The 13,164-nt window shown below is 43.9% G+C and overlaps 1 protein-coding gene across 1 annotated transcript in view; it reads left to right on the top strand.

Annotated features, from left to right (window-relative positions):
- Positions 1-10,970, top strand: part of sptbn5 (spectrin beta, non-erythrocytic 5) — a 46,763-nt gene extending 35,793 nt beyond the window's left edge. The window contains exons 64-78 of the mRNA XM_022764718.1: positions 343-539; positions 653-857; positions 1,299-1,478; positions 1,575-1,730; positions 1,809-2,026; positions 2,584-2,773; positions 2,867-3,043; positions 3,218-3,325; positions 3,398-4,348; positions 4,646-4,714; positions 5,153-5,236; positions 5,832-5,920; positions 6,160-6,276; positions 8,770-8,966; positions 9,051-10,970. Of these exons, the coding sequence (XP_022620439.1) occupies positions 343-539; positions 653-857; positions 1,299-1,478; positions 1,575-1,730; positions 1,809-2,026; positions 2,584-2,773; positions 2,867-3,043; positions 3,218-3,325; positions 3,398-4,348; positions 4,646-4,714; positions 5,153-5,236; positions 5,832-5,920; positions 6,160-6,276; positions 8,770-8,966; positions 9,051-9,208 (3,096 nt within the window). The 3' untranslated portion in view covers positions 9,209-10,970. The remainder of the gene's footprint in view (positions 1-342; positions 540-652; positions 858-1,298; positions 1,479-1,574; positions 1,731-1,808; positions 2,027-2,583; positions 2,774-2,866; positions 3,044-3,217; positions 3,326-3,397; positions 4,349-4,645; positions 4,715-5,152; positions 5,237-5,831; positions 5,921-6,159; positions 6,277-8,769; positions 8,967-9,050) is intronic.
- Positions 10,971-13,164: the final 2,194 nt, after the last annotated feature.

Genomic DNA, 13,164 nt, shown 5'->3' with positions numbered 1-13,164 from the left:
CGATATCTAATCTATCTTTCTCTGATCGATCTATCCGGTCGTGACTTCAGCTTTAGTAGATCAGGCGTGTTTTCCTGACAAGTCTTAATTTTATTTAATCAAACCTGAATCCAGTAACTGAATCCTGAATCCTCTCCGATCCTTCACTGACCCTCGTTACGTTTGTCTTTCTTCGTTTGATTAAAGTTATAAATAAAGATTGATCTCAGATCTGTGATCAGCTGTTGTTGGTGCTGCAGTTTTTAGTTGCAGCTACTAAATGAATCAACAATCAATTAACGTTAATGAAGCTAATTAATGTCCAGGATTAAAGGAGCTGTTAATACGTTTGTGTGTGTGGAGGTGTCGGAGCTGGAGCTGTGGTTGGAGGAGCAGCGGGTGGGTCTGGAGTCTCGGGACTGTGGGAGGAGCGAGGAGGCGACGGAGGCGCTGCTCCGGAGGCTGGACTCTGTGGACGTGGAGCTGGAGAACCAGAGGAGGACGGTGGAGAGGCTGCAGGAGAGCGGAGCGTCGCTGCAGCACCTGGGACATCCCAACAGGTGAACTGCTATGACTCATTCATTTAGATTTTTATTTTCAAAATAAAGCTGGAAGTATTCAGTGTTTTATTTTGAAAATAAAACAGCAGAGTTTGTGTTTCTTTCCGTCTCAGCCACCTGGTCAGTGATTCCCTCCCAGCCGTCCTCCAGCGCTTCGAGACTCTCCTCAGACTCTCCGCCGCTCGCCGCGTCGCCCTGGAAGACCAGCTGCGTCTCTACGTGTTTGAGCGAGAGGCCAAAGAACTACAAACATGGCTGACCTCCAAGAAGACAGTGGCAGAGTCCGAGGACTGCGGACAAGACCTGGAGGACGTAGAGGTGAGCCACAGACGAACGAGATGAAACTAAGTACTGTAACGTGGGGTCGGGTTCTTCTCGCCGTCTCAAAGTCGAGGCTTAAATCTAAAGGTGACCGTGTTTTCACGACCTGCTGGAGGACATGAGGCAGAATCTGTGACTCGCTTTCACGTGATGTCGACTCTTTATTGTCCTCTTTTTGCTTTTTAACTCTCTAACTGTTTTTATTATATTGAAGCATATTGTACGTTTTCTCTCTTTAATTTCTCCTCATCCACCTGTCTGCTGTTATCATGTCCTGAGCCTCTTACCTGTTATTGCTTTTGCTGTTATTAAAGATGCGATATAAATAAAGTTATCAGCTGCTTTCACCTCAGCTGAGACAGAAATCAGAATTTAAGATATTAAATCTCCCTCCCCCTCCCCCCTGTGACTCCTCACTTCTCTTCCCTCCGTCTGCAGGTTCTTCAGAAGAAGCTGGAGGTTCTGGTGTCGGAGGTGTCCGGTTTGGGGCGGAGCAGGCTGACGTCGGTGCAGCAGCTCGGCCGAGGGCTGCAGCAGGACGGTCAGGCCCGGAGGAGAGACGACGCTCTCAGCAGGCTGTGGGACGACCTGGACAGCAGCATCAGGACCAGAGAACAGGTGCAGCGCCGTCACAGGTGTGACACACACACACACGCTCGGATGTGAGGAGGACGGAGGTGGTGATGGTTTTGTTCTGTCCCCCGTGTCCGACAGAGTCTGCAGTCAGCGAGGGAAATTCATCAGTTTAATCACGACGTGGACGAGCTGAGGGGCTGGATGGCTGAGAAGGAGGCTGTGCTGGACTCGGAGGACCAGGACCACGACCTGCAGTCCATCCAGACTCTGCTCAGACAGCACCAGGCTCTAGAGGTAGGAAGCCACCAGCAGGGTTCACAGGTGGGAAGGTGTAGGATCAACTCCCACTTACCTGTCATTGTCTCCTGTCAGAGGGACCTGGCGCTGATCTCTGAGGAGGTGACCCGGAGCAGAGAGGAGGGCCGGGCTCTGAGCAGACGGCAGCCTCAGTCCAGATCCTCTGTGACTCAGAGGCTGAAGGAGCTGGAGACCTGCTGGACCAGCATCCAGGACAAGGCCTCGCAGCGCTGCACCAGGCTGGGCCAGGCGGAAGACGTGCAGAGATACTTATCTCACTGGACTGAACTCATGTAGGTTCTCATCACATCCTCACATCTCACTCAGACCAGCGACTGACTGACTGTTTTCTGAGTGATCCAATAAAAATAAAGCAGATTTCAGGTAAAAACACTCAGAGAAACCAAATCCTGCAAGGTTTGGATGGTGGGTCCAGGTGGGCGGGGCTTGGTGACTGCTTTGTTGTGACATCACAAAGTTCCAGAAGTCCTGACGGCTGGTTTTAAGGCTCAGTTTCTGAATACAGGCTGTGTGCATTTCTCTGTGGACTGAGGCTTTGATACTTTCACAGTATTAATATAGAAGCTAGAGCTGATCTATAATCACACTACACATGGACACAGACCTTTACACTGGAGGAGCTTTAATCAGTTTCATCAAGGATTTTGTCTTTCAAATGTAAGAAAATGTTATGAATGTTATCATTTCCCAGAGTTCAGTGTGACGTCTTCAGATGTCTGACTGAATTCAATGAAATCCTCACATTAAAAAATTCTCCAGAATATGATTGGCTCTCCAGATCATAGATCAGATGCAGTGCGAGTTCTGTGACGTCTATGTTGTGTCGCAGGGCGTTGCAGAAGGAGATGCTGTCTCTGGTGCGAGGGGAGGCGCAGAGCGTGGAGGGCGGCGACCTGGAGCAGCTCCTTAAGAAGCACGAGGAGTACCGCGTCCAGATTGACAGGCAGCTCAGCAAATCACAGGCCGTGAAAGACGAAGGGAGGCGACTGATCGAGGAGAGAAACTTCATGTACCAGGAGGTGACGGCGCCACGACAGACACACAATAAAATCAAAGCAGGTGGAAGCGTCTGCTCAGAACTTCTTACCTGACATTCCTCCTCGTGCTCCCAGGTGGAGGAGCGTGTCTGTGAGATGGAGGAGCTGGAGGTGCGGGTGGAGAGGGTGTGGGAGGAAACCAGGCTGCTGTACGAGGAGGAGCTGGAGATCTTGCTCCTGCAGAGGGAGCTGGAGCAGGCAGAGCGCTGGCTGAGCTCCTATGAAAACACTCTGACGGCCGAGGACTACGGGGTGGGTCCACGACCGCTCGCTGACGCCGCTTAAACAGTTTGAACTAGATTTGAATATTTCTTTTCTCTTCTACTTTATTCTTCTACCTTATTTGACTGAAGAAGCATCTGGAAACGCAGAACCGAGGTGATGCTTGACCTGAATACATGTGTTCTGTGTTTGTGGCCCCTCCAGGACTCTGTGTCTGATGTCATGGAGCTCCTGAAGAGGCAGGAGGACTTGGAGGCCATGATCCAGGCCCAGAGCGACCGCTTCATCACACTACAGAAGAAGAAAACACAGGTTGGTCGGTCACACCTTGTGAATAATGGAGGTGGGTTCGTGGACTGTATCATGTTTTCTTTGTTTCCCCAGAGGGAGAAGAGACTGGGTCTTCACGGAGACGAGGACCTTCAGGACAGGAGACCTCCGGCCAGAGTCTCCTCCCTGAGGAGTAAACCGTCTGATCCAAAAACCCCGCGGGTCTCCTCCTCTAGAGACGCCGTCCGGCGAGTCGGCAGCGGCTGGCAGACGGAGAGACCAATCAGACCATCCATGCGAGACAGGAAAACAGACAGACTCAGCTCCTCTGTCAGTCCTCCTCCGAGCCCGTCTCTGCAGCCTGAACCAGATTCTCCGAGACGAGTTAGTGTCAACAAAAAGGCAGAAGAAGAATCGGCTCACGGTCCTCCTGCTGGTCCGACTGTGAAGCCCCGGAGAAGTCCAACCAGAGACTCAAACTTTAATCCTGACGCTCCGCTCAGAGCGTCAAACAACGACTCCTCTCCAAAACGTCCTCAATCACCTCCACCCTCCTCCTCCAAACCTTCCCCACCCCCTCAAACCTCCTCCTCCTCCTCTAAAGGGCCTCCTGAGGAAGACCGTCGCCCCAGATCCAAACCTCCTCTGGCTCCAAAGCCTAGAATCTCCTCCGCAGAGCAGACGTTCGGACGCCGCTCTGAGCCTCCGAACCAATCGGAGAAGCCGGCTACACCACCTGACTCACCTCCACTGGTCAGGCGGCTCGTCGCTCCCACCGAACCGCCACCTCCACCTGCCACAGAGCGACGGACTCCCCCTGAATCGCCAACGCCCTCGATGAGAAAACGACTCAAAGACCTGGAATCGCAGCCTGATGTTCCCGATACTGCAGCTCCGCCTACCGACAAACAGGTTAGACCACCTGACTCCCCGACTGCCGAACCAATCACAGCGGAGGATTCTGACTCACCTGACCTCGATCCTCCAACAAGGGAGCAGCCTGCGTCTCCTGCGCAGAGACCGAAGCAGTTAGAAGATCTACCGGAGGAGGAGAACACAGCTGAGGTGATAATCTATCCAATCAAAATCATTAGCAGCCACACGTTTTAGACCGAAGCTGAAATGATTAAGAAAATTCATTGGAATTGGAATGACTTATTGATAACTCATTAAGTCATTTTTATGCCTCTGCCTTTTATAGACCAGAATAAAAGTATTAATTAAGGAAATTAAAAAGATTAATCAATAATGAAAATAAACATTTGCCGCAGCTCTACTTCAGACATATTTAGAAAATGACTGTCACGTGTTGAAAACTGGACGTGATTGGCAGCCGCTCTGTCGCTCCTGTTGTGTTGTCAGGTGACGGCGGAGCAGCCAATCAGAATGGAGGGGACGCTGGAGATCAAGCTGAAACAAGCAGGAAGCAAGGTGAGACACGTTCAGTCATCAGAGCAAAAGATGAACCACCGTGTTAGAAAATAACAGGTTCCATTATTCAAGGGTCAAAGCTACAAGCAGGAGAGGAGCAATTAACTACAACTCCCACGATGCATTTTGGCAACAAAAAAACATTAAAAACATCCAGCTTAAAATTTGATTGACGATGTTGAGAAAACTGAAAACACGTTTTGAATTTGCTACCACTCTGACCACGTCTCTGTGTAGCAGTGGCAGCCGAGGCTCATGGGTATTGTAGTCAAATGACGAACAAAACATTATTTTTCATTGAAATGATGGTGGACACACTGTAAAAACTATAGAGTTGTTACATTATCAGAAGAGTTTCTGTGCTCAGTAACATTAAAAAATGAAAAATAAAATGAGACGTGGAAACAGCAACAACATTATCACTGTCTGCTGCTGCAGGGTCTGGAGCACTGGGACGAGGTGTTTGCTGTTCTGCAGGGAGAGACGCTCGGCCTGTTTAAAGACCGAGCAGCTGCTGCAGAGGTATGATAAAAAAACACTTCACTAACACTGAAAACATCACAGAGGCTCCTTTAAAGATATTCAGATCAACTGGAGTTCAAATTAAACATAATAAACATAATTGTTACATAATATAATAATGTACACTATATTATTATAACATAAATAATTTAAATTAATGTCTATTATACTTTCTCTTTCACCCTCTCACAAAAAACAGATACATCACAGATGGATACGACCTCATCACATATAAACCTCGAAAAATACACACACACACACACACACACACACACACACACACACACACACCATAGACACATACCATACACATCATATTCTTTTCTTTCTATATCCTTCATGTCACACCTGTTTTTGTTATGCAAAGTCACAAAAAAAATAAAAACTTAAAATTTTAAATTAACCTGAGGTCTTTTCCTGAGTCAAGTCTGCTGGAAAAAAAATCATTGTTTAATATTTTATTCGATATATATGTTAGTAAGTTGTTTAAAGAATTCATCAAACATGCATTTAAGTGAAGTTTTATTTGAGAAATGATCAAACTTTAATAATGTCAGTAATGAAACACTCGACTGTGTGTGCTGTGTTTCCACAGAGAACCTCTAGGTGGCCTCCTATCAACATGTCCGGAGCAGTTTGCAGGGAGAACTCCTACAGGAGGAAGGAGAACACGTTCAAACTGATGTAAGTGAGCAAACAAACAAACATCATGTTCAAAACTTTACTTTAATCACCTTCTGCATGGTTTTCAAAAGTCTTAGATTTAACCTGGTGAACCTGCAGAAACTCCACTTATTCGGTTTATTTGGAAACTGTGGTCTCCTCTAGACTGCTCAGTTCAAAAGGTTTGTAAAGAGTCTGTGTGACACGGTTCTGTAAATAAATACACAGTATTTCCTCTGCGTGCTGTATGTCTGTGTCAGACTGGAGGATGGCAGTCAGTACCTGTTCGCAGCGTCCAGCAGAGAGCTGCAGCAGCTCTGGGTGAAGAAGCTCCAGAACTGTCCCGGATCTGCCAGCAGCGACTCTGACGACTCAGGGTGAGCACACACACACACACACACACACACACACACACACACACACACACACACACACACACACACACACACACACAACACACACAACACACACACACACCACTTCACCACACCAGCACACACACAACACGCCAAACCACACACACACACCACACACCAACACACAATCCACACAGACACACCACAACATCACACACACACGCACACACACACGACACAACCCACACACACAGACACACCAACACGACACACATCACAGACACAACAGACAGCACACCACACCATCCACACACCACAGACACACACACTAGACAACCGACGACAGAACCACCACAACACACGCTACACACACACGAGACACACACAGACCACACAACAACAGACAACATCAACGCACGCAACACACACACACACACACACAGACACACCACACACAGACACACACACACACAGACACACACAAAGCTGACTTCTCACCTTCACTAAAACCGATCCCTGTGAAGAAGAAGCAAACTGTCCTCTCTCTGCATCATCCACAGAAAATCATTTATTAATTTTTGGCTCATTCATGGAACCTATATTTTAATTAAATTAAATACGAGTCATATACACTTTAAATATCGCTGAACAATTCCCTCAACGTCCTGGAAGTTATTACATGTGATGTGCTTCTTTAATTCTGAACCACAACTTTAGGATCTTCATTTCTGTCGACTTTTGTCCAACCAAGTTGCTGCATCGACTGCACTTTGAGTGTTTGAGAAGGCTCCAAAATGAAGACATATATTGTGCAAACAGGAAGTTGAATTTTTGTGGTTTGATGCGTTAAAAACATGGATGTTCAATGTTTTCGTCACCTACAGATACTTGAATCTAAAATTAGATTTATAGAATTGAAGTATTCTTTTATTCTACATGCAGAAAATGTCAGAACAAGCAGCAACACAGAAACATTTTCTAAATAAAATGCAGTGTAAAACTTGATTATTTAAACCAGGGAACATCTGATTAAACTATCAGTGACCAAAGCTAATGGAGCGTTCAGTACCTGACAGTCTTCACGCCTGGTGCTGCAACATGATTCAGTCAGTTTGGGGTCAAACAGGACGTCTGTCGCTCAGAAGTGTTTGATGGAGTTTCAGGCCGAAGTGGTTTCCTTCAAACAGCGTAAGGTAATTTGACTTTGACTTTCACATCTACCTGTTCACACTGTGCACTGTGGGAACACCGGGCACCACTCAGGTGGGTGAGAGGCTAAAGAAATGAAACTCCCTGCCAGCAGGATTGTTCTTTAATGAGATACTTTGACAAGGTGTATTACATTCAGCGGGCACACAGTGGTGGCAATAGTGGTGGCACTGGACGCAGCCACCGGTCCATTCAGCTGCCACACATTACATCTGCTTTAGTTTGCGGCACGGGGATGAAATATACCGCACTGCAGAGGCAACGTGAAGACAGCAGTCATACAATACGTCCATGAAATCATTTCTGGGGGGGAGATATATTTATTTAACAGGTGTAGAAATAGAAATGTAGAAAAGGAATCGTGGTTTTAGCAGCAGTTAGCCACTGTGCTATTTGTTGACCAACAACTGCTGGGAACAAGATGCAGGACTTAAATCAAAAATACTTGCAGCTGCTGGATCATGGATTCATTTGATTTTGACAGAGCTAGGCTAACAGTTTCCCCCTGCTTCAAGTCTTTGTGCTAAGCTAGGCTAGCTGGGTTGGGTCCTGGACACACAACAAACTCAAACTGAGATGAACCAACTTTTGACTTGGTTTAGCAACTGAAGCTTGTTTGAGAATCAGTTAGAACAGTCTCAGAACAATTTACACACAATAGATGCACCAAAATAATGTTAGCATAGCATAATCAGCCCCATTGTTGGTAACAACATTTGTAAAATTTCCACCTGGATTAAAGAGTTTGATGTGATTATTGTAGCAAACAAAGAGTCAGTTAGCTGCCTTTTTTCCTATTGATTGCATGTATGGTGACGGTAGATAAGCTAGAGAACTAGCTAGATTTGGTTCTTAGCTAACAAATATTAACTTGTTACCAACTGAAGTCTGCTAGCTAATGTTAGCGTGACGTGAATCCTTTTTTGAGAATGGCGTGTCGAGTTTTATTTGATTATTATTATGTGTGAAAATTAGTAGGTTTCTCATAGATTTTTTCATTTCTATTGATTTTTAACAGAGCTACCAGTTGTTTGTTTGTTAGCTACCATGCTAGCATGCCAGCTAGGTTACGTTAATTCTCTAGCTGGAAAAAATTAGCTCATTAGGAGCCGAAGTCTGGGGGTTGAATGTTAGGGAATCACTTAAAATAGCTTTGAACAGAACACAAATTTTACCCTGTAGGTGACTAAAGTTAGCATTAATATTTTTTCCTAATTAAATTTAATTGTAGATAATGATGTAGCTGTCATGCATGTTTTACATACATCCAGATGAAGTCCTCTGACGTTTGTTGTCGTTGTTCAGGAGAGCGTCATCCGTCAACCTGAGTTTGGAGAAGTTGGCCGAGGCTCCGGATGATTCGGCCTCGTCCAAACCTCTGGACAGGAGAGCTGAGAGCCTGGAGAGGCAGTCATCCGGCGAGGGCCAACCTCCTCCCAAACCCCCCCACACTTACTACAACAAACACCGCTACCCAAACGGAGGGGAGGTCCCGACCACAGGTGAGAAAACACAGCAGATGACCGATTGTTAGTAATTCAGTCTGCGCGGATATTTGGTCTCATTATTTATTTGTCGCACGGCAGGTTCACAGAGCCTCCGAAACCAGCCTCCTTCAGTCCCTCCTCCTGCACCCCCTGACACTCAGGACACCCCCACTGTGACCCCCCAGGTAACGGATGACAGCATGAACAAAGACAAGTCGAGACGGGGCGTCTTCAGGAAGTTTTTCACTAAGAAATAGAGATCTGACGTCTGAGAGCTTTAATCACGTTTCAGTGTCTCTCACTCTGGGGAATCCAAATGGAGCAGGTGATAAATCACCTTTAACTCACTCATGTTTTCTTTTTTTAAACAATAAATGAAAAGGTGTTTTCACTTAAGGTACTGAACATAACTTCCAGACGAGATACTTTAGGGAGTGTCTATAAAACAAAAAAGCCTTATCAAGAGCCAAGGAAAAATAATTCAACGTTTTAATTTGAAGTGCTTTTATGAAACAATCTCACAAAGTGCTTTACACAAAATAAAGACGAGTGATAATGAAAGTAGGAATAAAGAAACCGTATCGACGCCTCAAACAAATAGACCAGAACTACTGAGAAAATAAGTGACAGAAGGGAACAAAGACTACAAAGATGGCTTCCCGCCAAAAACCTGTAAAATTTGTTCAAAGAAAAAAAAATCTCATTTTAACCCGAGGTCCAGCTTTTCACTCTTTCAACTTGTCTTTATTAGATGTGGCGTTGTGTGAAGTGAATACCCAGTGTGTTAGCTGCAGTAGATTCAGATCAGCACGCTGCCAGTGTAGCACCGCAGCCGGAGCATCGCTACGCTAGCAGACTGATGCGTTGCTGTGGGCGGATTTAGAAACTTTTAAAAACTCCCACTGAAACAATCCAATATCTGTTTAAATGAAGCTTTGTGTAGAACATTTTCAGCTCTTTATCTTCCTGTCGAAACGGCACTTTCCCTCGGGTACTACCAAAGTACGCACAAACGCACCTACAGCGCTCACTGTACTACAGCGCGGCCGCAGGTCAGCTGAGTGAATCAGAAAGAGCTAAACTCCACTTTGTTAAACCACTGAAAATATTCTACATGAAGCTTCATTTAAACGGATGTTGGATTGTTTCAGTGGGCGTCTTTTAAAAGTGCCTAAAACACCCGATCACTCTACTAGCTTACCTGCAGGTAACGCACTGACTGTACATGACAACTCCACATTAAATAACCTGAACTATCCCTTTGAGGAAAAACAAAACCACTCTGAGAGAAAGTTTACCTGAAAACGAGGTAGTTGTCCGGCAGACAGGTGAACTCCTGGTCACGTCTCTGATGGTGTTGTCTCCACCTCTGCTGAGAATCTGATCTAAAACAGTTTGAAGTGATTTCATGTGAAGAGTTTTATCTCTACCTTGTTGAAAAGTGACACCCGCTCATAGAGGAGAGATTGACGGCAATTCAAACAAATTTTCCACATTTAAGAGCTGAAAAGGTTTTTTTTTCCGATAGAGATGACGCTCCATGTTTCTCTGATTTTTAAAAGATGAACTTTGGTTAATGATTCAGTGTTTTTTTTTTTCTTCATTTATTTATTAATGAGCAACAAATCCAAACATCTTCAGACTCATCCTCTCCTCCATTCAATCGGATCAATAAGTGAATCATTAGAAATAATGAGTCAGATTAAGACTTGTGACTGAAATCAGGAGTTCATACACTTATTCAGTTTCCAGAGAAATTAAAGTCAATTGAAGTGTTTGAGTGAGAGTCATTCAGACAAACTGACTCCAGTTTATGAATCATAAACATCATCAATATTCTGACGTAACTTCACCGTTTATCTGCGGCTGTTTCTGCAGATCAGATCAGGACGACGTTATTTATAGTCTTGTTTATTTTATTGATTACTGTCAGATTACTGAATGTCTTTTACAGTGTAGCAGGTTGTGGTAAATATTAATTATTAATTTGAACTGCACTGAATGTTTTAATAAACTCTTTCCACGCTTCATCATCATCATCATCATCCTCGTCCTCTGTCGTGTGAGTTCTTCCTCTCAACGTATTGATCTATTGATCCAGTTTGTAGCCGTCTAGAATTTTCTTTTTCCTGTCAGTGATGCTGAGTTCAGAGGTCAACTGTCACTGCAGATATGATCATCTAATATTTAGATTAAATCAACAATTGATTTTCTTCTGAGACTTTGTCCAGTTGAGTTTGTTCTACGTCTCGCCTGCGTGGCTTTAATCTGTCACCAGAGTAACTGTCGGCCGTTTTATTTGAGTCTGAACAAATTAACTGTCGAGTGAAGCAACATATTTAATGTCAGTGTTGATTAACGAGCATCGTCACGTAATATATACAATCAATGATCCAATAATGAAATAGTGACCGGGGAAATTTTGCTGCTGATACTTGATTTTAAATGCAGTACTGTTACTTGTTATGGAGTATTTTTACATTGTTGTAGTGGTACTTTTACTTCAGCATTTCTTCCAGAACTGCTTGAGACCTGTGGAGGTGGTCCAGCCCCCCCCCCCGCAGGTTTAGAGGGTCCACATTCATTATAACGCTAGCTTTTAAACGGGATGTGTTTAAACCAGTTATTCAAACACGTGGTGGATATTTCTTTTCTAATCTGTTTTTCTTCTTTTTCTTTATTTATTTATTTACAATTCTGACTTTAATTAAATTAATTTTTTAGAGTTTAAACTCTTTAAATTCGAAAAAAATTAAAATAAAAAAAATAAAATAAAACATTTTCACTTGTGGCCCTCATCCTCTTCCGTAGTTTTCCCTCCTCCCGGTCCTGTCCTTGTGATTCCTGAGCAGACAGGTGTGCAGTTCCTCCGCTCGGCCACACGGTGTCGCTGTCGGTGCAGTAATGAGCCTCCTCCTCCCGGAGCTCTCAGTCTGAGTCTGCGGGCTCCAGCCGGCAGATTGTCCGGTTCAAAAGTTTATTTTCAGCGCTTGACATTGATTGAACCATTAACCCTGCGGCGCCAACACTAACTAATGATTTTCCCGCTTGTTTTTCTGCTGCAGGACAGCGGGGACTTCTGCGCCCTGACGGCGTCTGCACTCACATTTTCTGCTTTTTATTTCATAATCTGAGGCGGGAACAAAGGAGCCTTCCTCCTTCATGTGCATGTTTTCACCGCTGGAGCTGTTTGTTAATGAGACTCTCAGATCTGAGCAGAAAGTTTAAAGCTTCAAAATCAATCACAAAACCTCACCGTCGATGTTATTTCACTTTAAACACACGGATAAACACTCAGATAACAGTCAAGATATGAAAACTATTGTAATGTAAAGATTGAAACAAATTATTTTATTATTACAATAATAATCATTTTATTTTTATTACAAAGCAGATTTAAAAAAAAAAATACAAATAAAGAAATGAAGGAAACGAATTCTATTTAAACCTAAAACATCAAAGCAAAACTAATGGCATATGAAATATGTGGAACTAGTTCAACCCGGAAACATTATTCCTTTATTTTTTATCTTAAAATGTTTGAGCACCGTGAATAAAACCAGGAACCTCGAGGTGGAAACTAAATCACTTTTCCTCCTAAATATGATTAAATAAAGTTTGAATGTTAAAGATCCTTTAGATAACCTGTGACTTAAAATAAGTGTTTAAGTGTCCTTTAATGTTGCAGCGTTAAGGGGAAATTTAAGGTTTAAATTCGGCTTTAATTAATGGATTTTAAAGCATTAATTAACTCATTCTTCATTTCCAGCGTCACTACAAATATGTGAGCGACCGTCAGCTTCACGGCCGCTGCTGCAGGCTGCATTTCTTGTGCTGTTGGACATATTTTTGTCCCTCCAGGCCCCCGTCTGATTCCCCCTTCAGCATTCAGCTCACGGCGACGGGAAAAAGAGAAACAGCAGGAGAGCAGAGACACAGACCAGTGTGCAGATTAAACCAGTTTAACCAGTTGAATTCATCTGGACATAAGAGCAGAAAGAAAATCGTAAATCAGTGTTTTTCTTTTTGTTATAGCATTTATTTATTTATTTATTTGTTATTATTATTATTTGTTGGTGACTGAAGTTTTATTATTTTCTGCTGCTGGATAAAGGAGGGTTTCTTTTTTTTTTACACAAAGACAAAAATACATGAGTTTCTATTAGAGGCCAAAAATAAAGAGACTATTTTTTTCCTCCCAATGAAACCTACA

This window comes from Seriola dumerili, unplaced genomic scaffold (assembly GCF_002260705.1).
Source record: "Seriola dumerili isolate Sdu_G_001 unplaced genomic scaffold, Sdu_1.0 BDQW01000565.1, whole genome shotgun sequence".
Classification (NCBI taxonomy): Eukaryota; Metazoa; Chordata; class Actinopteri; order Carangiformes; family Carangidae; genus Seriola; species Seriola dumerili.
This window is presented reverse-complemented; position numbering and strand designations above follow the sequence as displayed.